The sequence below is a fragment of the Aythya ferina genome (genome assembly GCF_964211825.1).
Source record: "Aythya ferina genome assembly, chromosome: 1".
NCBI lineage: Eukaryota > Metazoa > Chordata > Aves > Anseriformes > Anatidae > Aythya > Aythya ferina.
The window spans coordinates 123933727-123957061 of NC_140296.1; the positions used below are offsets into that span (position 1 = coordinate 123933727).

Genomic DNA, 23335 nt, shown 5'->3' on the forward strand with positions numbered 1-23335 from the left:
TAAAGTTTTTGCTCTAAAGAAATAATTCTATTCATCAGGACAGCTGCTTGATTGTGGGATAATACTGGCATCGCCACTAGAGAGAACAGGGATGAACGTGCTAGGGGCTATCTAGGTACAGCAAAGAACTTTTAGCCCCAAACTTTTCTGCCCTAAAGCCAAACCTATCTGTGGCTCCAAATCTGAGTGGAAATGCTTTCAGAGAAGCTGGTTTTAAAGCTACTGTTGTAGACATCTCTGGCTGAGAGGAGCCAGCATAAATGACGTGCTTGAAATCTATGTTATGCACACAGTAAATTGAGGAAGAACCCTAATTAGAAATACAAGAATTTCCATCAGAAAGACTCATTTTAAGTTTGTACACCTAAGAGGGTTTTTTTGTTTGTTTGTTTGTTTGTTTTTGGTAGGCTGAGAAGACTGTTAAGCAATTGATTCCTAGAGCAACTACATTTACTACTTTCTGTACATACCCGTCTTTGTTAGAGAAATTCAATGCTAGAAAAAGAAACCACAAGGCAAAGCTTTTCTCCCTCCACTATACCTTAGCTAGCACAGTACTGCATCTTCCCCTGATACAGTGAAATAAAAGATAAGAGCAACACTAAAGAGCTGAAAAAAGCTGGAAATTTAATTCACAGACAAATTAGCTGTATTGTGTTTAATATTCCCAATGAGGAAATGAAAAGAAATTCATTCTGTTCCTACTCTCCACAATTTCACCAGAAGGAAAGTTAAGGATGTTAAGAAAGTTAAGCCTCCCTTAGTTAAGGAAGACTGATTTATTTTTTTTTCCTTTGGTTAAGGAAGACTGATTCCTTTTTTTCCCTGAGCTTTCACTTGCCCCAAAACAAATTGATGAGAAATAAATGGTGCATGTAAAAAAAAAAAATCAAACCACACTCAAAATGTTACAGTCATTCAAATTTCTCATTGTACTAGATACTACAAGCTAAAGAATTCTTTAGTAATCTATCAGGAGAGTTGGCCAAATGGAGCAATTCATGACCTTTCAATAAAGCAAATCTATTAAAGCAAGCAACTAAAACCAAGGAATTCCTGCTGTTCCTTCAGGGCTGTAAATTTAATATTGTTGGATAGTGTGAAAGTATATATATTTAACAGCCTTTTTTTTTTTTTTTTTTTTTTTTTTAATAAACACTGCATAAATATGAAGAAAAAAGGAAGATTTAAATCAAGAGGGAGATGGATGGTAAGGTAGAAGGGAGTCTAAGACTGGAACTGCATTGGTAACAGCTTGGCATAATCAGTAATGAAATTGAACTAGAAGTGCAGGCTGAATAGCAAAACTGATCCTAATGCAGGCTTATCAGAGAAGTGTGGATGTGCCCACACAGCTCTAAACTGTCGCAGTGTTTTTCATTATTTAAGGAACAAGCTGTGAAATGGTAACTGTTTTTGCAGCTCATGTTTGTAAAGAATCTTTACATTTCCATTTATTCAAAACCCCAGAATAGAAGAGAGCTTGAAAGTCTATTTAGAGAGAATACAGCTCAGTACTTTCTACTTCATACTTAGGCTATGAAGGTACACTGAAGAAACTGAATGCAAAGGGACCTCTGATATTGTGTAGATAAAGTAGGAGATGACCCTTATGTTCTTTGTTGCCCCTGGCTTTAAAGTAGCTATGATGAACAGCTTAGACTGGTCACTCAAACTACTATGTAAGAAAGATGCACATGAGAACTGCTGTTGTGGTTTTGATCAAAGATCCATGTAGCCTGGTAGTTTTCTTCAACAGTGGCCATTGCAAATGCCTGCAGAAAGGTAAGAAAAGGTGAAGCATGAATGATACTCTCCTAATCTTCAAACAAATTTAGCTCCAGAGATTTCCTCATCCCAATATTTTTCCCTGTTTAATATCCTCCAATGCAGTGCACTTCCAAATATTGTCTAGTGTTTCCTTGAACACAAGGATGTTTTTCATATCCATAACATCCTCAGGCAGAGTACTCCACCGCTTTATTACTTGAATGAAAACCACTTCTTTTTTGGTTGTTTCTGAACCTGGTTCCTGCTAGCATCATTTTGTAGTCCCTAGTTCTTGAGTTGGAAGCAACATCTATCATAATGCATCATCAACACTTCATTCAGGCTTTTGTAGACCTCTCGCAACATCTTTTCTTTTCCTGGCAGAAATGTTCTGGTCTACTGAGTCATTCCTCTTACAGAAGTCATTCCATACTTTTGATCATCTTTGTAGCCTTTATGTGAAGTTTTGAGATGGTAGAACAGAATTGCACGCAGATTCAAGCTTGGGGCTAACCATGGGCTTATACATAAGCATGATGTTATTTACTGTTTTGTTCTCGCTTTCTTACTAGCTCCCAACTTCTGACTAGCATTTTAATTGCTCCAGAGCACATAGCTAATGTCTTCATGACATTTTACCTTCATGTTTCCTTCCTTAGTGGCAATGGTCACCATGGGGTCATAAATCAACATGAGAAGTGGGGACTTTCTCTCAAGTGCATTGTTTTCTACTTATCTGCTCTGAGTTTCACCTGCCAATTTATTTGTTCATTACTTAGTCTTCAAAAACCCCTCTACATGTATGTTTCTTCACAGTCTGCCTTCATCCTCACTAACTTGAATATCTCGTACCATCGGCTAGTGTCATCTGACAGCTCACTCTGCTTCAGATCATTTATGAGTATTGTTGAACATAGGTCCAGCACAGACCTTTGTGCAGCTCTGCTGGTGAAATTCTTCAGACTGGACAATGACTGTTTATCCCTACACTCCATTTTCTTTATTTTAATTAATACTTTCTTAGAATTTTTCCTTTTTGTACTTTGGCTATTCAGTGTACTTAGCAGACTTTACAAGGGACTTTTCAAGACAGATTCTATCCACATTCGTCTGTCTGCTGCTGATGCTTTCAACAAATGCCAAGGAGGCATCTCAGGAAGGACTTATCTGTATGCAAGCCATTTTGACTCTTTTGAAATATATTGTATTTCTTTACATATCAGTGAATTCTCAACTGAGCACTCATGATTTGCAAAGAGTAAAAGTTCCCCTCTCATGTATACACATTCTGGTCTCCTGAAGCTGAAAAAATAGTACAAAACATAAAATGTGTTACCTTGGATGTCCCTGGAAATTGTTTTAAAGATCAACTTCATGTATGAAACCTTTCAGTCTTCAGGTTCCAGAGAGGTTTTAACTGGAAAGTTGCACACTGTCATTAGTAACTCAGCATTTTCACCCTTGATTTCTGGTAGGTACCATCTGTTAGTGTTCAGTTTGTCTATTTGAAACATAATCTCATCCCCAATTACTTCAATTTCAGACATCCTTTGCATTTTCCCAGTTTACATACAATTCCCCCATTTCTTCCAAATGAGGAGCAATGCCAATAATTAATTTAGCTTCACTATCTCTGAGGCTTCACTGTCTCTGAGTTATGCTTGGCCATACAGAGTCCCTAGCAGGTTTTTTGCTCCTGACATTTTTGACAAAGGGCTTAGTACTAGTTTTAATTCTTTTAACTAGTGCTCCTCAAAATCCTTTTTAGCTTTCCTAATGAGCATTTTGCTTTTTATTTGCCAGACTGCATGATTCATTTTGTTTTATTTGCTTGGATACAATAGACATCTTTTTGAAAAATGCCTTCATACTGCTAATAAACTTGCTTACTTGGCTGTTTATATGTGCTGGCCTCCTTTAATCCATTCTCCGGCCTTTCTCAATAGGTCATGCGCAGCGGTGTTATGCTACCAGTCTGGTGTTCTTCAGTAGTTTCCATGCTGCTGTTAGGATTTGATCCTCTCTGCTGACCTTTCCAGCTTCTTTTTAACAAGATTCCTCATTTCTTGCATAGCTTTTCTTGAAGTTTAGCACAATGACAGGGGAGTATTTGGCCTGTGGTGCTCCGCTTGAGCTGGTGACTCTAAGTTCTCTGTGGTCATGGTCACAGAGTGGTGCTTCCATTGGAAGGGCTAGAACCAGATCATGCACATTTGTCAGTACAAAACTGAGGGCTGCATTTGCTCCTGTGGGCTCTCTAACCATCTGCTCCATTAAATAATTGCTAACAGAGTCCAAAAATGTTGTCTCTGTTTCATGTCCTAGTATAATATTTGTCAATCTACAGCAGGGCAGTTGAAGTCTCCCATCACTACTGTATTTCCTTACCACACTGCCAGTGTGATCTCCTTCAGCTTATCAAATACAAGGCATTTTCTTGTCCTGTCCTGTGTCAGTAACATTATCTACCGTACAACTTAGCGATATGGTTTAGTGGAGGACTTGTTAGTGTTAGGTCAGAGGTTGGACTCGATGATCTTGAGGTCTCTTCCAACCTAGACAATTCTGTGATTCTGTGATTCTGTGCCTATATTCTTCATACTTAGCCCTGGAATTTCAATCTTTATAAATACTATGTTACTCGTTGAGTTGCTTAGCTGAAAAATTCAATGTGATGCTAAGCTTTCAGAAAGGCAGATCACTGCTCTGCTGCTGGCATAGTTTATCTTTACTGTGTAGTTTGTACCTCCATATTAGTGTCCAGCTGACTGTCTTCCTCTCCCAAAGTTTCTAATATGCTGGGTGTAACAGTGTCTGCATTTTGGATCAGACTTTTTGGTTCTTAATATTATTTCTTAGATTTCAAACATCATGTAGAAATGAGTGTACCAATGCTTTGCTTCTTTTCTTGGCACCTCATATAAAAAAATAATATGCTTGCTTTCCATTCCCTGTTGAATTACTTGTGTATTCTTTTATTATGCTTTCTTTGAGGATTCAGAACTTGCCCATTTTTAGCTCATAAGGGTAAGTCCTGCTGAATCTGGGCTTTTCCATACCCGTTGGCTTTTCCAACTCCTTTTTTTTTTTTTTTTTTTTTTTTTTTTTTCATGTGGTAAGGGAATATTTTTGTTACAGAATTCTATCTAGGGCCTTCATTTTGCTAAGAATGTCTGAGAATGTTTTCAATTTGCTGCCAGACCAAGCAGTATCATGGCAGAGAGTTAGATATGTTGGATGTTTTCAAATCAGCTGGACTTGATGAAATTCCTCCTAGGATACTAAGAGAAGCGTCTGAAGCAATGCCAGAACTATTAGCTGTCATCTTTGAGGAATCATGGAGTACAGAGATTGTACAAATGTATTGCCTCTTACTATTTTTTCAAATTATGAGGGGGCAGAGGAAGCAATCGTTGAGCCTTCAGAAGTTAACTACAAGGTGAGTGACAACCAGTATGGGTCTATCAAGAACAAATCATATCAAATCTATATGCTTCTGTGACAGGAACTGTGGATAGGGGAGAACAGCAGAAAGATGTATCTTAACTTTAGTGAGGGTATGAGTAAGCAAAAATGATGAGACTATTTTGTCTGGAAGAGATGAACAAAATGGTTTGACTCCTTCCTTTATCTCAGGATGAAATGGTACCTCTGACAGAATGAGTAAGGAACATACTGCTGAGTAATTAATAGAAAAATATTTTTCTACCATCGCAGCTGAATAAACAAGAGTGTTGGCATATTCCTTCTTTTCTGATCTAGATAAGAGCAGCAGATGACTCAGCTGGGGGATCATGTCCAGTTTCTGGTGCTTTAATTAAGGGAGGATGTGGAATACCTGAAGAATCCACAGGAGACAAGTATAGAAAACACGGTTCTTGAGGAAAGGCTGCAGGAACTTGCATAACTTGATCAGGGAAAGAAACAAAGAAGGGGATGCCCAGCAATGATCTTTCTTGTGTTAAGTCTAATAAAGCACTGAAATAAGATTACTTTGGAAGATGTGGAATCTCCACCAGCGGAAACCAGCACAGGTTTGGGCTTTTCTTATTTCAGGCTTCTCTGGCCTCCTCTCAGCTCTATTTCTATATTCTTCTATGATGGTTATACAAAGGCATATAAAGACAGTCATCATTGATTCCCACATGGTCAGATGGCAGCTTCACTAACACTGCAGGTTTAACTTGGGAGTCTTTTGCCCAGTTTGTAAGGTAGAATTCGGGCACCAGGCCCAGGTTGTTCTTCCTCTCAGGTAGGTGCAACTCCCAGGTGCTTCTTGTTTCCACTTTTATTGTGCTCTGTGGATTTGAGTGAGCAGCTTCTTCCACTGACAGTACCACTGTATTAAAAAAAATAAATGATGAAGAAGAAGGAAGAGAAAGGTTAGATGTCTACACAATCATAGCTGGCCTATTGGGCCAGGTAAGGTTATGGATAAAGTAATAAAATAATCTGTAGCCAACCCTACATAAGGGCGTGACATGGTTAATGTCATATCCAGCTGCCTCTGACTGTCTGGCTTCAGGGACAGCCGCCCATGGAAATCAAGAGGAAAACTCAAGGCTGAGTCATGCCTGAGCTCCTCTGCTGCCCCACCTTGTGTGAGCTCAGTGTCTTTGGAGGCAGCTTTGGCAGCAGCTTGTGAGGACCAAAGGGTGTTCTGGGAAACAGCATCTGCTGTTCTCAAGCGCTACTCTTGCTGATGTTAAAACCTTATCCTTATTTTACATACATACTTCAGGTTGTGCTTCACTAGCCTTTATTTGTGTGGTTATTTGCTTGAAAGTAGTCTTAGATATGTGTCTGAGATGAGCAGTGCTGTATGTATTCATACTGAGAACAGAAAGACATTGTCCTCCTTCCTTAGGCAGTTCCCAGCAATACTTAAATGACTCTTGAACCACTTTCTGAAATCGTTTCATATGGTTGTGTGTTCAGTCTGTGACCCTGCTTGTACACTCCCACCCTGCCTCCTGCAGCCCGCGACTCCTCACACAATGGTAAGCATGTCCTACATCAAATCCTACATCAAATCCTGACACAATCTCTCATCCCAACCAAATGCCCTTTTGGTTTGATTCCATCACTGATGGTGAAGAGTTTTGTCAGTGTGCAACTCCACTATCTTTATGGAGAGTGGTTATCTGGTGAAAAGACTGCACTGTGTCTTTTTGGTGCCACAAAGCACGCCAGACCTTCCTTGCTTAAAGACATGCAAGGAAAGAGGCTTTCACAATAGGACCCCAGGAGCATGCTCCTGATTTCTCCCAGTTTTTGTGGGAGTGTAAAACATGAAGAGAAAGGGTAAAGATGAGGTGAAAGAAAGGCACATCACAGAAATTAGGCTACTGAAAGAATCTAGAGGTGTAGTAAGATTAAGGCAGATGGATGGCTCCTTGGTTTGGTCTTCTTAAAGCAATGATTACACTAGCAAGCTGAGAACACTCTAAGAGAAGGGAGGAAAATAGCATGGGTCCAGATTGCACTTGTGTTGAGAGCTACTCACCGCATCCCATAGCTTTCCGAATCACAGGCTGTTTCCAGTCCCAGCAGAGTAGCCACCAGTTATGACATCTGCAGCCCCTGCTCCAGTTTGGGGTGGCAGGGTACACTGTGCTCCTCCCAGGATCTGCTGTGTCCAAGGAGTACAAGACAAATGCGGTGCATGAGGAGGAGTAGACTCCTTCTCCCCAAAGGAATTGTCCTGCTGCATCTTGGGTTGGGATGAAGTTGGAGATAAACCTCACAATTTGGAAAGTCCACCATGTTTGATTCCCTTCTCTTTGTCAGAGGGCAGAAAGGATCCCTGGACCTCACAAGGGAAAAGGATCATTGTTTTTCTGATCTGAACTCTCTAGGACAAAAAGAAGGCATTACAGCTCCAGGGCCATAGTGGCAGCATGAGCCAAATGGGATAGGATCCCATGAGGCACTGTCTTCCCAACACATCCATGAATTTGAATTGCCTGATGTAAGGCAATCTAAGCCTACTAGCACTTGCAGAGCCCATTCAAAAAATAATATTCCTGAATCGGTGCAACAAAATCATATCTTGCACTTTTCATACAGGAACCCCGAGCACAGAGGTTAAGACCAGTGCCCTGGGAATCTCAAGAACAACTCCGAATGCTCACCTACGAAGCAGAGGAGCTGTGCTGACACAGCATCACCAGCATTAGCGGCTGTGAATTACTAGTCAGTACTAGCCAATTACTAGTGTTACTGGCTGTGGATTACTAGCCTCAGCATTTCTTTCCAGACTCAATCTACTTTTGCATCTTGCCTTTTCACTGTGCTGTGCCGTGTTGTCCCTGGTACAGCAGATCTTTGCTTGGTGCTCCCTACTGCATGGTTTACACCTGGTGTTACACCTGATGTACTTCAGACCTTCTCTAAAGCTGGTGCAGCTGTCAAATTAAGGTGCAGCTATCTTATGGGGAAAAGCAGGTGACATAGCAGCACATTAGGTAAGCAAGAAAGAAAAGCTCAGAAGTTATGTTGTATTACATGTAACAGTGCACAGGAGATGCGAGACTTTATATGGTTGGGTTTCCAGGCACACAGCACAGAGCCTGGCCGCATGAGCTAATGAAGTCGTCTACTAGCAGGAAACACTTTTCCTTTTTGAGCATTTAACACTGGGGGTAGATGAGACATATTTTCCCAAAGGGCCTTGTAGCTATTTGCTGTTCTGCAGAGTAATGCTGAGAATAAATCAAGCGCTCTTCTGGGTTTTGGAGACAGAGGTGGTTACAGAAAGAACAGCCAAATATTTGGTGGCCTCCTAGAACACTTTCTGCTCAGTGTGTAATAGGCTGTCCCCTTCTGCCTCATCCCTAAATTTGTCCTTTCTCTGCATTCTTCTGTCCCCCTGAAATCCTGTCATCCTGCCCTGTTCCCATCCTATTTTACTCCCATCTGCTCCGTCCCTTGCTTTGTTCCCTCTGCCCCATCCCAACTGGTCTGTCCCCAGGTGCTGTCCTGCAACTCAGTTTTGAGCCATTTTGTTTCACCTCTCCTCCCCTCCAGAGCAACATAAGGCTGAACACAAGCACAGGTGGCATGGGGGCAGCAGCTCTCAGTCCTCTGCTTGGGGATGGAGAGGCTTTTTGTGTTCCTTTGGCCCTGAGCGGAAGCACGCTCTGTCCTAGACAAGTCCTCAGCAAAAATAACATCTGGATTTCAGGCAAGCTCTGCTGAGCATGTGCAGGCAGAGCACAGTGATTTACAGTTAGCCCAGATCTGGTTGGTTTTTCATACAGACAGCAAGTACAGGCTGATGCCCCCCGGAATCAGCTCCTGCTAATTTCAAGCCCCTGCATGAAGCACCGAGCTGCCTAAGTTCTGCTGTGAAACCACTGTAGGACATTTTCAGCATGGGCCAACCACCATATTTTTCCCTAACCTCATCCTTGGAAGTTGCTGACCGTCTTTCAAGTGAAATGTTCCTCCAAAAATTCAGCCCAATAGAGAGACTGAAGAAAGAAAATTTCAGCCTTGAATGTTTAAAATATGACACAATTATAAGCAACTGAAAACTGGATCTTATAATCAAAAGTGTTAGGCAAGGTTAAATACAAGATTCATGGCCATCTACAACTATAATAGAAGGGTGGCTATTTAAATATTTAATTATGGGAGAACTTTCTTGCACGACTGACGTGCAAGGAGTAACAGCTTTCCTTCCAAACACGGGGCATATGCCCAAGAAACACATCTGATAAGGAAAATCAGTAGTGACTATATGCAAACTGCATTGTGTTCTGGTTTACATTGCTTATAGTTATTTTCTCCTTTATCCTTTAGCAGATTCTTCACTGAGTGTTGTAAAGTCCTGAACTGAACCCATCACTAGTGGATGTGTCAGTGAGATAGATGTCAGCTTGAGCCGTGGCGATTTGCCATCGGTGGAAAGCAAACAAATATTACCAGCCAGAGTAATGAGCGTCGTGATTGTAACAGGAACTAGAGCATTTACACAGGATCTCTGTGTTTGGACTCATGAGCCTTTGACTATCTTAGTATGAAAAGTAAGCAACTGCAAAACCCCAGCTGTGCAGAACTATGGACAAATCAAGCTTTTGCTGTTGACTGTTTGACACTCTACCTGCAATACTAGACCAGATGTGTATTACCTATATTTTCTTCACTTCTCAGAAGAAAGCAAAAAGGAAAGCTTTCAGCAAAATAGTCTTTTAAAGTCTTTTATTGAACTCCAATGAAAAAGGATCCAGTACTTTAAAACCTGTCCACTTTTTGCAATTATATAGGAGCTCCATTATTAGATATTATCTCTGTAGCAGACTTTGATTTCCTTAGAACATTAGAGCTTCACCAGCTAATTCAGATGTATCAGAGAAAATACTACTTATGGAACAAGAAATAATTGCTATTTTGCTGAAAGAAGGGAATATATGTAGATATAAAGTCTCCTAAAAGCCACAGCACTAAAGCAGAGATCTTGTCCTTCTCCTGATCCAAACTACAATAGTCACAGCCTATCTTTAATTCATGTAAAATTATGATAACCAAGAAACTGTGAACTTTATTGTTTGGTGAGTTGGCCGCAGTGTGCATCCCTGAAGTAGCATAATGACAGATGTGACAGAGGACCCTGCAGATAACTTGTAGTCTGAAGTGAAGATCAGGCCAGACTAGATATAGCTACATTTATTGCTATTCTGTGCACCAGAAAATGCTAAGAATAAAACATTGAGAACAAAGATTTCCAAGCCTATTAGCAGGCACTCGTGTGATGTGATAGTATCAGTTTTAAGGACGTTGTGCCTGGCAGGGCATCAAGGACTGATGGTCTCTTTTTATTACTGGCATAAATTGATATATATGACCCAAAGCTGACATCTAGCGGGGAGAAGAGTACAGGATTTTTCTTCCCAGGATTTTTTTTTTTTTTTTCCTCTCTGTGTATTGCAGACAGAGAGGGTGTTTTGATCTTTTCTTCAGAAGTCATGCTGAATGGATTTTTCCTGGGCAGGAAAGTGAACCAAGATGCTCATTGGCACTAAGCTGAATGTGCATACCTTGTCTCATTTGTGACAAGCATATGGATAGCTGAATACCAGAAGCTAGCTTCACAGTGCTGTCAGCAGGTAACAAGCTCTGAAGGCAGAATTTTAAAAACCTTTAAAAGATGATGGTCTAGATGATCATGCCTGGTAGATTTTGGGAAGAACTTCATGAATACATCTAAGAGGAGAATAGATGTTCACTGCAGCTACAAAGATGATGTCAATGACCTAGTATTTATGCTGTCAGGAACTAAGATCTGCAGTCCTAGACCCAAGCAGCCTCTTGTATAGCAGGTCCCGAAGCAGCAGTGCTATTCAGTTTCCAATTCTCCCCAGCCCTTTGTCTCACTCACTGCCTCAGCTGTGTTGCTTGGGCTGGGAGGACAAGATGGCTGGTAAAACTCCAGGAATGTTTTCACAAGTTTCTGCCTCACCTTCTGCACCTGGTATCACATGTTTATAGGGAAAATATCTCCATTTTCAGTTAGTAAAAATATAAGTTTCAAGCTCTCTGACTTGCTTGGAAGAATTGAAAACTTGAAGCCTAAAGGCTAAAAAACAACAAAGGGCAAATAAAACTGTCCAGTATTTACTTTTCATATCTTGCAAATTTAAATCAATATCATAAATCTGTTGGCACCTCAGAGCCAGTTTGTAATGCTTAGCAGGGGAAATGGTGGGAAGCACAGAGAAGTCTCACCAGTTCCCAGGCACAGGAAAGGGAGAGGACAGATAGTGCTCCTGGGAGGTGGCTGGGTGGGGAGCCAAAGGAGGAAATCTGCAAGGCCAGGGGGAGAGCAGGTGGACCACAAAAGCACTCATAATCCTTAAAAAAATGGCAGAATACAAAGGCTACTTTACTTGTTCATACACTGTAGGAAGTAAAAAATGTCTCCTCCACACACGGTGGTAAATATTCAAGGCTCTGTAGCTGTGGGCTGGAAGAACTCACACAGTCTGCGGATCATCTTTTTCGTGGGACTTGTAGCACATACAGCAGCAGTAAGTTACCAACAGGCTTGAAGGAAATGGTTTGGTTGTCCATGGAGTGGAAACACACAACAAACCTAAAAGGCTTTTTTTTTTTTTTTTTCAGACCCATTAGTTTCCCTCAGTGACCTGCACAAAGGTGAGATAACATGAAGACTTCCTGGTAGGGCTACCACGTTTTCAACAGACTGAATTTTCCCCATGGGAAATGTCCTTTCACCTCCCCTCCTATTGCCTGTAACATCAGCAGAACATGCAGAACACGTGACAGAGGACACTGCCAGCACGTGACTGAACCTCTCTCATCCCTTCTGACAGGCTAATTTAGTGTTTCAATCAAACCCCAGAAAAAAAATTTGCTTCCCTGGGGGTGAATGTGCAGCCTTCAGCCACTGCCAAAGAGCACAGCTCCAGTGCTGTGTCCCAAGCAATTGCTTGGTTGACTAGGTGAAGCGTTTTTTGGAAGGACCTTCTAATGATCTAATAGCCAAACAAAGTTAGTGTTACACAAACAGTACAAAGTTTATTGCAGGATTGAGCTTTAATCTCTTGTGGTTGCTTATTGACTGCAGAAAAAATAGTACTCAGTGAAAAGACCTTCTCTGCATCCTGTTTGTAAGCTGTCTTAAAACAGAGGATCTTACCTCCTGCTGCTCTTCCTAGAATCCAACGTAAGTCTAAACTGAGGTCTGAACTGTGAGATAATGAGGACTGGGTCTGGATTAATTAAAATTACAATTTATTCTACCATTAAAGGACTTAGTTTATCTTTTTGCACTTCCTGACTTTGGCCTTCCTAACAGTAGGAGAAGCAAAAGTCATGGTCTGTGTTTTATGGTATATCATGATATATGGTATATGAAGACTTGTGCTGTCAGCTATGGTTGATGTCATGAAGACATACAGAGTGGGCTTGGGATATTTTTACCACCTTCTACCTAATGCCTGCCAGGGTAGACAAAACAACGCTGAAGAAGTAAGTCACGCTTCCTCTTTGTCTTCAAATGATTCCCTCATCCTTAGCTCTTTGCTAGCAGAGAACGGAGTCCTAATTTTCCAGGCATCTCAGTTAGAGAGACATATCCATGTCTGCAATTTGACAGGTTGGATTTGTGTACATAACCTATGTGTTTATCTGTGTCAGAAGTGTACAACATCAGAAACATGGGACTGGTTTTGGTGAAGCTTGAAACCCCTGCTAATCTGCTGTGGGAGGCTAATCCTGAAAACTAGGGTATTTACTTCTTCCTGTACATTTGTAGAGAAATTAGACCAAAAACCACAGCTGTTTTAAAACTTTATGCTTTCATATACCTTGAAAAATACCTATTTTAATCAGACCCACTGAAGGAATTGCAACAAACAATTTAGCAAATTGATTTTGTCTGTGTTTTGTATGTTTCCTCACACATGGGCACGGTTTGCTAAAACATTAATTTGCATAGTTTTTAGACCTGGCTGGATCACAAGTATGTAAGTGCAGGCATTTGATAGTCAGCATTTATGTTGGTTTGATTAGACATCTGGGTCACACAATGTCACATCTATTCCCTGAAAGATTGAGGGTAGTTCTTAGAATCATGTTTCATGTTTTGGAATTTGCTTTTTGTCAGTGTTTTCTGTCCAAACTATTTGGACATAGTTTGTCCAAATTTTCTATGGTCCTTTTTTAGTGTATATTAGTGCTGTAGTATGCAATGTAAACACCCAGAAGATATTTGTTAAAATAGAGAACTGAAGATGTATAGAAAATATTTTGTGTTTTTCCCCAACTCTGGCCTTGACAATGGCTTGCACTAACAGTTTGGACATAGTTTTATGATGTGTTCATGCCAGAGTATGTTAGATGCAGACTCTTTACTTGCTTCTGAATTTTATGGGCTTGAATTCAGAAAAGGAACTCCGTAAGTAATGGTTCAGTTAGGGAGCTGTCCTAAGGGACTATCCAGTGAATGATTTTATGGGACAACCTTTGAGGAGAATTGGTGGAATAAATAATTCAAATAGTTTTAAGATGGAATTTGTGATCGAATTAAATGACTGCTGTGTCTTAAAATAGCAGAGGACCTAAAGTATCCTCTTCAGGCTTTTGTTCATTAAGACAGAATAAAGAGAGATACAGAGATGCAAGCTTCTTCCTACTTTCCTACTTTTTTTGGCTGCATCTTCCAGTTTTCATTATACTAGGGCAGAAGATGAATGGCAAAATTTGCCTGAGGTCAGATGAAATAGTTATTCACATTGGGTAATCATAGCCTGATTAAGGAGAAACTGATGTTGGAAAGAAGTTCTGATTCAAGAGGAATCTCAAGAGGCAAAACACCAGTCTTCCCTTAGCTTCTCTAATTCTGGTGGAACTTCTTGAGGTCATCAAACTTGCAAGATCAAGACTTGAAATTTTAGGAAATACCCAAATAAGTATCAATGGTGTAATTCGTTCGTATGGGAGACAGAATATATTAAAGACCAAGTTCAGCAAGCAGTTGAATCCTGATGACTTGGATGTGTTTTTACAAGTTCTTTTAAGTCTGAGGTTGGATTAGATAACCTCCAAATATCCCTTATTTTTGCTAACTCTGCCATGATTCTCTGACAGCTAAGCAGGGATTTATGTCATTTTGGACTTATATTTCAGAAGGAATCAGAGCAAGCTCCTCACACTGCCCTTCAGACTCTAAATTTGTATGAGGGGCAGCCTTGTCAATATTTTGGGACACAAGTACAGGACATTTAGGAAGCTACGCAGATAAATTAAATGTGCTCAGGGACCAGTGTCAAGTGAAGCACTATTACCTCAAGATTACCCTGATATAAGAGCTGCCTCTGTCATGCTCTTTATTCCCCACTGGAGTGTTTTCTAAATACTGTGGTCACTGGGAATATATATAAGTCAGCCAAACATATTGCAGACCAACATGTGCTACATGATATCTGTCACCTCCCAGGGATGTGTCTGGCACAGGACATCAAGTGGCAAGGAGAAGCTTATGGCACCGCACAAAAGCCCACTGTGCATGGCACAGCATATAACCGTGTTTTGATTATTGCTTACAGTCACCCCGGATATATAATGCTGTTTGGGTATCTATCAGCTGTAAGCTATTTACCATGGTGTTGTGTGCTGTGCTGACTGCACTTTGGAGATGGAAACTGACTGGGACACTCTCAGAAAATAGTCTCAAGAACAGGTTGGGCCACCTAGACTGAGACAACATCTCAGCAACTCTTCTACAAGGGGTTCAAAGTTTGCTTTAAATGCCCTTAGAGAACCCTGGAAGAGAGAGTGACAGTTCATGGATCTAATTTCCACTCGATGTTATTCTTTTCTTCAGGGTTCCCAGAGAATCTCTCTGCAATGGCTATGGTGTGTTTGTCAGACTTTGAAGCTCATGCTAAAAAGTATTTACCCAAGATTGCTTGGGATTTTTTTGCAGCTGGAGCAGATGAGTGTAGCACCCGTGATGAAAACATCCTGGCATATAAAAGGTAATGTAAGAAAGAAGTGGAGGGGTGTTGTGCTGGAAACTTTTAAACTATATTTGTGTGCAAGTATTTGGGCTCCTAACACCTTGCCTCTACAAGTAGTATGGGATTTGGGGAAAATGCTGCAAATGGTAGAGTGGAAGACAGAAACCTGACACTGGGCTACAAGTAGAAGTAACCTGTGGGATGGACAATAGGAGAACAGGTGATATAAAGCATGGTAAGCTGAAATGGGAAGTGTAGAAATGAAGTATTGTGGACAATGAGCAGGAGTATAGGATTAGTGTTAGGTGGAAGTGGCCGAACTGCTGGCTGAACTGACCTCTGAAAGAAAAAAAAAAAAAAAAAAAAAAAAAGATAAAGAGTCTTTTTATATGTTGTTTTCTTTATTGGCTCAGATTCCTGCATTGCAATAGGCATATGAAGACCTAGTTTCCATGCAGCTTCAAAAGACAAAAAGACATGGGACAACTACTATCTTGAAAGGTGTTTTATTGCTATTGCCTTGCAGAATTCATTTCCGGCCACGTATGCTGCGGGACGTATCTGTGATGGACACAAGGACTAAACTCCTGGGGACTGAAATCAGCTTTCCTGTAGGAATTGCCCCCACTGGCTTCCACCAGCTAGCATGGCCTGATGGAGAGAAAAGCACAGCCAGAGGTACTCTTCTGCTTTGCTGTTTTGTACCAAAAAGTAGTTTGTGGAAAAAAAGATAAAAATGTTTTTCCAGCTCTGCAGCAGAGAAGCCATTAGGATAATTTGAAGTGTGACTGAGCAAAGTGTCCAGGCTCAAAGAGGCAAACCTTCTGACAGCCTGTTTGTGGATGACCCATCGCGTTGTGTGGATAACCCACTTGGGTCTGGTGACACAGAGTGCATGGGAAGCTGTATATTGCTATACTTCTCCAGCTGCTAGTAACACCAGATCAGCCCCATGGGAGCTGCTGCAAACTTAGACAGAGACCGTAGACACCATTTCTGAGTTACGCCAAAGAACCACACAGTTCCTCAATGCCATAGCCTCTAGAAAGGACACAAATGTGCTTGGAGAAAAACAGAACCTCTCTTGCCTAATCATTTGTTAAACTTGGAGAGCTGACCCCTAGAAATATCTTTTTTCCTGTGTGCATTTCTGTGTACATTGAAAGCATTAGACCATGCATTCCTGTGAGGAAGTGGTAGTGAAACGCTGATATTTAGTGGTTTTTAAAACGCTATTTCCAAAATGAAAGCAACAGTTGGCAATTTACCTGAATTCCTTAGCCATGGCCCTGCAACAGCATAAGGCAAATACAGCCAGTTGTAAGCCCTGAGGTGTACTGGCCAACTCACAGTGTTCTGTGTTTGGTAGGATATACATACAACAAGAGTTCAGGTGTTCTCTGTAAACAATGTATAAAAAAAAATCACACCCATTGTCTGGTGGGACTGTTCAAGTGACCTTTTTTGTGATTATTTTTCCATACCTCCCAAAGCGGCCAATGCCATGAACACCTGCTACATTGCCAGCACGTACTCCACCTGCACGCTGGAGGAGATCTCCGCAGCCGCCCCTGGGGGCTTCCGATGGTTCCAGCTCTACATCCACCGCAACAGGGCAGTTTCTCAGCAGCTGGTCCAACGGGCTGAGGCCTTGGGCTTCCAGGGCCTTGTCCTCACTGCAGATCTGCCCTACACAGGCAAAAGACGTGATGATGTCCGTAATGGTTTCCGGCTTCCTCCCCACATGAAGCTGAAGAACTTGGAGGGAGCCTTTGAGGTTGGTAAAATGATCTCGTTCTTTCATTCACTGTACTGGTGTGCACCACATGCGACAGAACCACCAGGTAACTGCTGCTTTGGCATCTGCTGAGTCCAAAGCGTATCTTCTCCCCTCCTGTTTCTGCAGCATTCTGGCTTGACCTTCTGCCAGCCTGGCTTCTGGTTTTAACATCCCAGTACAGCTTCCTTAGAGTCACTGATTTCCAACCCCATTATTATTGTCATCCAGAGATACATGCTTTAAGGAGCTGATGAATGTGATTGCTAGCAAGTTTCACGCATCTCCTCCAGGGAGGGAAGGAAAAGACTTCAAGTCTCTGTATTGTTACAGCTTAGATGAGTTTTTTTGCTGTCCTATGGCTACAGGGAGATGACTGTTCCGAGTACGGACTGCCACCCAACAGCTTGGATCCTTCAGTCACCTGGAACGATATTTACTGGCTGCAGAGCCTGACTCGCCTGCCTATCATCATCAAAGGCATCTTGACAAAAGAAGACGCAGAGCTGGCAGTGAGGCATGGAGCTCAAGGAATTATTGTGTCCAATCATGGCGGAAGGCAGCTGGATGGAGGACCTGCCACTGTAAGTGTGAAAACAAATATCCCAAGAGTATTGTATGGACATTTGTGCTGCCCTGGGTATCTGTACACACGTCTTTGCATATATGCTTCTGGCAGACTTGTGTGTTTGTTGCATGGCTGTGGATGTGTGCAGATGTACTTTAGCTTTAAAATGGTAAGATGCATGCCTTGGCATGGGCTGCCCACTCAAGTATTTTCTCAGTGTCTTGGGAGCACTGAACTCACATTGCTGAAGCAGAACTACTGGCCAATTTAATGAAAGTTTTATTCATTAGCTGGTGCAGTGCACACATATTCTTTGTGCACTGCAGCAGAAATAAAATGAAGCTCTGGACCAAAAATGTACAAATGAGAGTATAACGTACTCTCATTTTAAACCTCTGCCAAAACATGCACAAACAGTGCAGCTAGATTTAGTGAGAGATGTGCTTGCATATTCACAGACTCAAATCTAAATGGGAATTCATTGACTTTCATAAGCCTGAAGAAAGAATAACGTATCTGAAGAAAAATTCCTCCACTTTTTAATCTGTACAAAAAAATAATGGGTTGTTTAACATGTATGTATTTCACTGCTTTAATTTGATCTCCATTTTTCCAATTGTTCATTGTTTATATGTCTTTATTGCATACTATCATGTTTTTATGGATTTTCTCTTCTCTGTTTTCCTCAATAAAATAAAAATTGACACCAGGGAATTCTCTTCTATGTCAAAGGTGACAAAAATAAATAAATAAATAATTCTAAATGCTAAAGGCATAATAATGGAAATGGCATCTATGTAAAGCTTCTTTACATACAGAGACAAAACAATAGATACTTAATTCAGCCCTGTCACCCCTCTGGTACAAACCTGGCAGAAGAAGCTATTGTCACTGCTCTTGGTGAGCTACTCCTGAAAAATTTCAGCCCCAAAATTTTCAGCCTGAAATTCTGAAAAAATTTATGACCATTTGGAAAAATCTATTTAGTTATCTTAGTTACAGCTTCTCTCCCTAAGATGATGAAAAACACGCAAGAGAGTGTAAGCGATTGTAGAAATGAGATCTTTGAGTTTGCTACAAAGGAGGGTTAATTAGGTCTAGTGCAATGTCATGCCACCAGTTCTACTGATCTTGGGACCAGAGCCAGCGTCTCTGCATGGTACTGCCCTGCACTGCCAACCTGTCACTATGCTGTGTGCTGTAGAAAAGACCTCAGGGAATCAAGAGACTTAGCCTGGAGGAAATGATATGTTGGCTGTATTGCATAGCAAATTAAATCTTTCATAGCTGCTTTATGGGGCTTGAGGAGGCTTTCAACAGGTGGTCACTAGGACTGCGCTGAAATGTGAGTTTGGCAATTTGGACAGTAGCAAGGAGAAGTTTGACATCCTTTTTACAAACACCTATCTTTCATCATTGTCTCAAATTAAAGTATTATTTACAATGAAATTTATTTTTAAAGTCTTTCAAAATTTAATCAGAAAGCAAGTGAAAATACTTCTTTTTCACTTATCAGAAGTGCTGGAAAGAATATCAATGTAAGGAAAACATTGGAAAATACATGTAGAACTGACTACCTGTCAACTAGAGCATGAAGATGCACTATGTTGTGCAACTTTTGATACCAAGCTATTCATGACTAATTGTTTGGTTTCATTTTGAGAACTTATGCTATTAAAGTGTTGTATACCTTTCTGTTTATGTGGGTTATCTCCTTTTTGTCTTGCAATCAAAAGCTGATCCCAAGTTGTGAGTGGCTGTTTCTTTGCAGATTGATGCTCTGATTGAAGTTGTGGAGGCAGTACAAGGCAGAATCGAAGTCTATTTAGATGGTGGAATACGGAAAGGAAGTGATGTATTAAAAGCGTTGGCACTGGGAGCAAAATGTGTCTTTATTGGACGACCAGCTTTATGGGGTCTGGCTTACAAGGTGAGTAAGGAGGTTTGAGTCTGTATCACAAAATCACACAATGGTTGAGGTTGGCAGGGCCCTCTGGAGGCCATCTGGTTCAACCACCCTGCTCAAGCAGGTTGCCCAGGACCATGCCCAGGTGGCTTTTGAAGATCTCCATGGTGGGGGATTCTACAACTTCTCTGGGCAATCTATGCCAGTCCTCCATCACCCATACGGTAAATAAATGCTTCCTCATGTTCAGACAGAACCTCTTGTGTTCCAGTTTGTGCCCACTGCTTCTTGTCCAGGCACTGGGCACCAATAAAATTAGCCTGGCTCTGTCTTCACTGCATCCTTCCTTCAGATATTTATAGACATTGATAAGATCCTCTCTGAGCCTCTTTTTCTCCAGGCTGAACCACCCCAGGGTGTGTGCTTTCTTAACACACTCTCCAAGACTCCATTGGTGTTATTTAACAGTCTCACAGAGACAGTTTTCACCAGTGAGGAATCTTAAGCATTTTTTTTGTTGTTGTTTTGCTGAATTTTATGTGGAACCACCCCAAACTGAATCAAACCCAGGCATTTTATTTGATTTAAAAATAACACTGAATTTCATTATTTCAAATATGATTTTGAAGCTCATAACATTGTCTTGTGGGCCCTGATTTCTTGACGTTGCAGCTTGGTGTTATAATACTGTGGGAGTCCAGACCACCACTGCTTTTGAAAATTGAAATTTTTGAAAATTTTGGGCTTATTTGCCACAAAAATGAGTCTGAACATTTTATTTGCTGTCAGCTTATTCAAAAACAATACATGATTTTGATACAGCAGTTTCACAATGGTATTACGAATTCTTTAGAAATATATATACGGAACTCTATCCCACTGACTTTTAAAACTTTTTAACAAGATCGAGCACAGCACAAGTCCTGTAGGTATCCAAGCGTGCCACTTCTGTCTCAGTTCCAGTTTTGCAGCTTCTTGACTCCTAGTGTATTGCAGTGATGTAGAATCATGAATCAGGCCTCTAATGCAGAAGGTAAACATAAAATATTTAAAATTAAAATGTAATTACACAAGTTTTTTTTTTTTTTTGTTTTGTTTTCCTTGCTAAGGTTTTGCTTTTTAGCCTCTGGATTGCAACTTTAAAGCTTTTCTCAAGAAGAAAAAACAATATTTTTGTGGTCTAGATATATTTTGTGTCTTTAAAATTTAGACTCAATCAGTGATGTGAGTACTATGGCTTTAAGCAAGAAAACACCTGAGTCTTGCAAGAAATCTGGAAGAGATGGCAGCACTGTTTCTTTTGCCAATACACACAGAAAATAGGCCTATCATGAAAAGGGTGCCACTTTGATTTGTCTGCATTTTTTCCATACTGAAAACAGAAGGATTTTTTTTTTAGTTCATCTGTGTTTGATATTATATATCTTAGGGTATTCCTAGATATGTGCTTCAGTGGCATTACTCTAGCATACAAGAGAGGGAGGGCATGAGGAAGCAGTGACATTGTCTGCACCCAAAGCATACTTCATTGCGAGAAATAAATAAATAAATAAAATAATAATAAAAAATAAACAGAGAATATCTTCCACTATTTTACAGTAAGAGCAAAATCACATGTATTGGATTTTGAGCTTCTTGGAGTTATTGCTTGGAGGAAAAAGAACAGTATACTATTTTTATTCAGCCCTGTATCTGAGTATACTAAAGTTTTTAAAGCTTTACCATATATAAAACTCTCATTACTTCATAAAATAGTGTCAGCATTTTAAGACTTGACATTTTAAAACAAGCCCACTGGCGGAGGTTAACTGAAAACTAAAAAAAAAACTACAGCTAGAAAATGTCAGAAGTGATAAACAGCTTTGTTTTCTTTCCCTGTTCAGATGTATCACAAAAGGAAAAACATCTAAATTAATCTGTGATGAACTAAGCACATCCATCATATCATTTTAATCATTCATCTGTTTGAGAGACTGGAATTGGCACTGACTTGAGGGACTGTCCCAGCTCTCACCGTGCAAGCATCCTGCAGCATTGTTCTGTGCCAGTGCTCCTTTTACCCTGACTGCTTTCTTTGTTGGAGCAGGGTGAAGAAGGTCTTCAGGATGTTTTGAAGATTCTTCATGATGAGTTTCGTTTGTCAATGGCCTTAGCTGGTAAGCATTTTGCAGGTGATACAGGTTACAGAGGTAATTGGTGATACAGAGGTTATGAATATGATTGGAGCTTCATGTGCGAGCCATCTAAAATCAGAAGCCTGATGGATGGGTAACAAAGAAGGAAACCATGTGAATTGTTCTGGATCCAGTTGCTATATTTAAGGTGATTCTTTGTCTCCTGTGAAACTGATTTGCATTTCAAGTGCCACAGCAATGAAAAATGCAAGGAGAATGTAGGTTAAAGCAAGATTTCTGACCCAATTTAAATCGAAGAAATGCAGAACTACTAAGTAGAGCTGAGCAAACATTGGAGTTTCTGTTAAACTGGGAAATTAACATTTTACAATATTTATCTTATTTTTTACTAGGGTAAAATATATATATTTTTTTTTCCCACATGAAAAGTTCAGAAAAACTGTATGCAGAATTTTTCTCTGTCTACCACAGAATACAGCTCATTGGTACAGGTTCAGATCTCTGCATTCCACATGATTAAAAGCCTTTGTGTCTCCTCCAAGCTTTAAGTGTTGTTCCTAGTCCTGTGTTTCTCACCTGTGCTCCCACCTGTAGCTGCCACGTTTGAACAGCACTCACCGAGCAGCAGATTTGTACAGTCTGGCCTCCAGTTACTTACATGAACAAGTACAGCATTCAGGTCCAGTGCAGAAGTATTTAAACATCAACAAAGGGTCCTATCACACTTCTAATAATGTTTTAAAGACTTTCATGCTCCAGTGACTATGAACTCAGGTGGACAGCAATGCTGACTAGGAGACTGAAACTGAAATCCATTGGGGAATTCTTAATAGTCTGGTTTTTTTTTGTGTTACTTTTTCTCTAGTAAAGATTACTACAAGGGTTTTTCCAAGAGGCTCTTATGCTTTACTTGCAAAAGGGCATAGAACTTGGCAAGAGCAGCAGGTTGGGAGCTTTTTGGAAGGGCTGTGAAATTCCACTCAGATTTAACCAAATGAAACAGTACTTGCAAATCTCCATCTCCAGTCACTTGACACATGGTGGTCTCTCATCATTATGTCCTTTTTGTGCACCTTTCACTTCTGCCTGAATCAGATATTTCCCCACTCTGATTGTTATAAGGATTTTTTTTTTTCCTAGTGTCTAACTTTTCTTGTGTGGGAAGCCAGATGCCTAACCTCAAGGCAGAGATGTGATTCTGTAGCAGAGCTCCAGGGTGTGAACTGCTGAGGTGTCAACCTAGGCCCACACAGCTCACACAAGATTAGGCTTGTGGGCTGTGACTCAGAGAAGTTTCATCCACAGACCTTTCTCTCTCATCAACATGTTTAATTTCTCCATTTATTTCAGGCTGTGCCAGCGTCTCAGAAATTGGCCGGCACCTGGTTCAGTTCTCAAAGTTGTAAACAGCCTCCTGCAATACTCTCTGAAGAGAAGCAGCCAACAGCTGAGGTTCCAAAACAGACTGAAGAGAGAAAAAGAGGTGCAAATGCAAATGTTGAATGTAGATGTCTGAGAAGGCCTTCAGGAAATTCCTGAAGCAATTAGGGAAGGCTCTGTGTTAGCAATGGTCACTGTTTCCCCCCCCCTCCCCTTTTTTTTGACACCAATGAATTCTTTAATACTTCATATAAATGTTACTTGCTTAAATACATGTAATTTAAACTGTTTGTTCTCTGGCATTACCTGTGT

At 40.6% G+C, this 23335-nt stretch overlaps 1 protein-coding gene and 1 long non-coding RNA gene across 7 annotated transcripts in view; one reads left to right on the plus strand and one right to left on the minus strand.

Annotated features, from left to right (window-relative positions):
* Positions 1–23297, plus strand: part of HAO2 (hydroxyacid oxidase 2) — a 75156-nt gene extending 51859 nt beyond the window's left edge. Inside the window, exons 1-11 of one of the 6 annotated variants that reach the window (XM_084501244.1) lie at positions 11147–11210; positions 11678–11801; positions 11896–11928; positions 12362–12460; positions 15224–15275; positions 15784–15935; positions 16751–17034; positions 17403–17618; positions 19374–19532; positions 21595–21664; positions 22994–23297. In XM_084501244.1, coding sequence (XP_084357370.1) covers positions 15803–15935; positions 16751–17034; positions 17403–17618; positions 19374–19532; positions 21595–21664; positions 22994–23049 — 918 coding nt within the window. In that variant the 5' untranslated portion in view covers positions 11147–11210; positions 11678–11801; positions 11896–11928; ... (1 more) ...; positions 15224–15275; positions 15784–15802 and the 3' untranslated portion in view covers positions 23050–23297. Of the gene's footprint in view, positions 1–11146; positions 11368–11677; positions 11831–11895; positions 11929–12342; positions 12461–12746; positions 12766–15121; positions 15276–15783; positions 15936–16750; positions 17035–17402; positions 17619–19373; positions 19533–21594; positions 21665–22993 lie in introns of those variants that run through there. The other 5 variants (XM_084501246.1, XM_084501243.1, XM_084501245.1 and 2 more) reach the window with 5 other exon arrangements.
* On the minus strand, positions 5574–6287 carry LOC311430085. Its single transcript, XR_014688544.1, has 2 exons — positions 6239–6287; positions 5574–6109 (listed from the first exon to the last, which is right to left on the minus strand). It is a non-coding gene; the product is annotated as an uncharacterized lncRNA (long non-coding RNA).
* Positions 23298–23335: the final 38 nt, after the last annotated feature.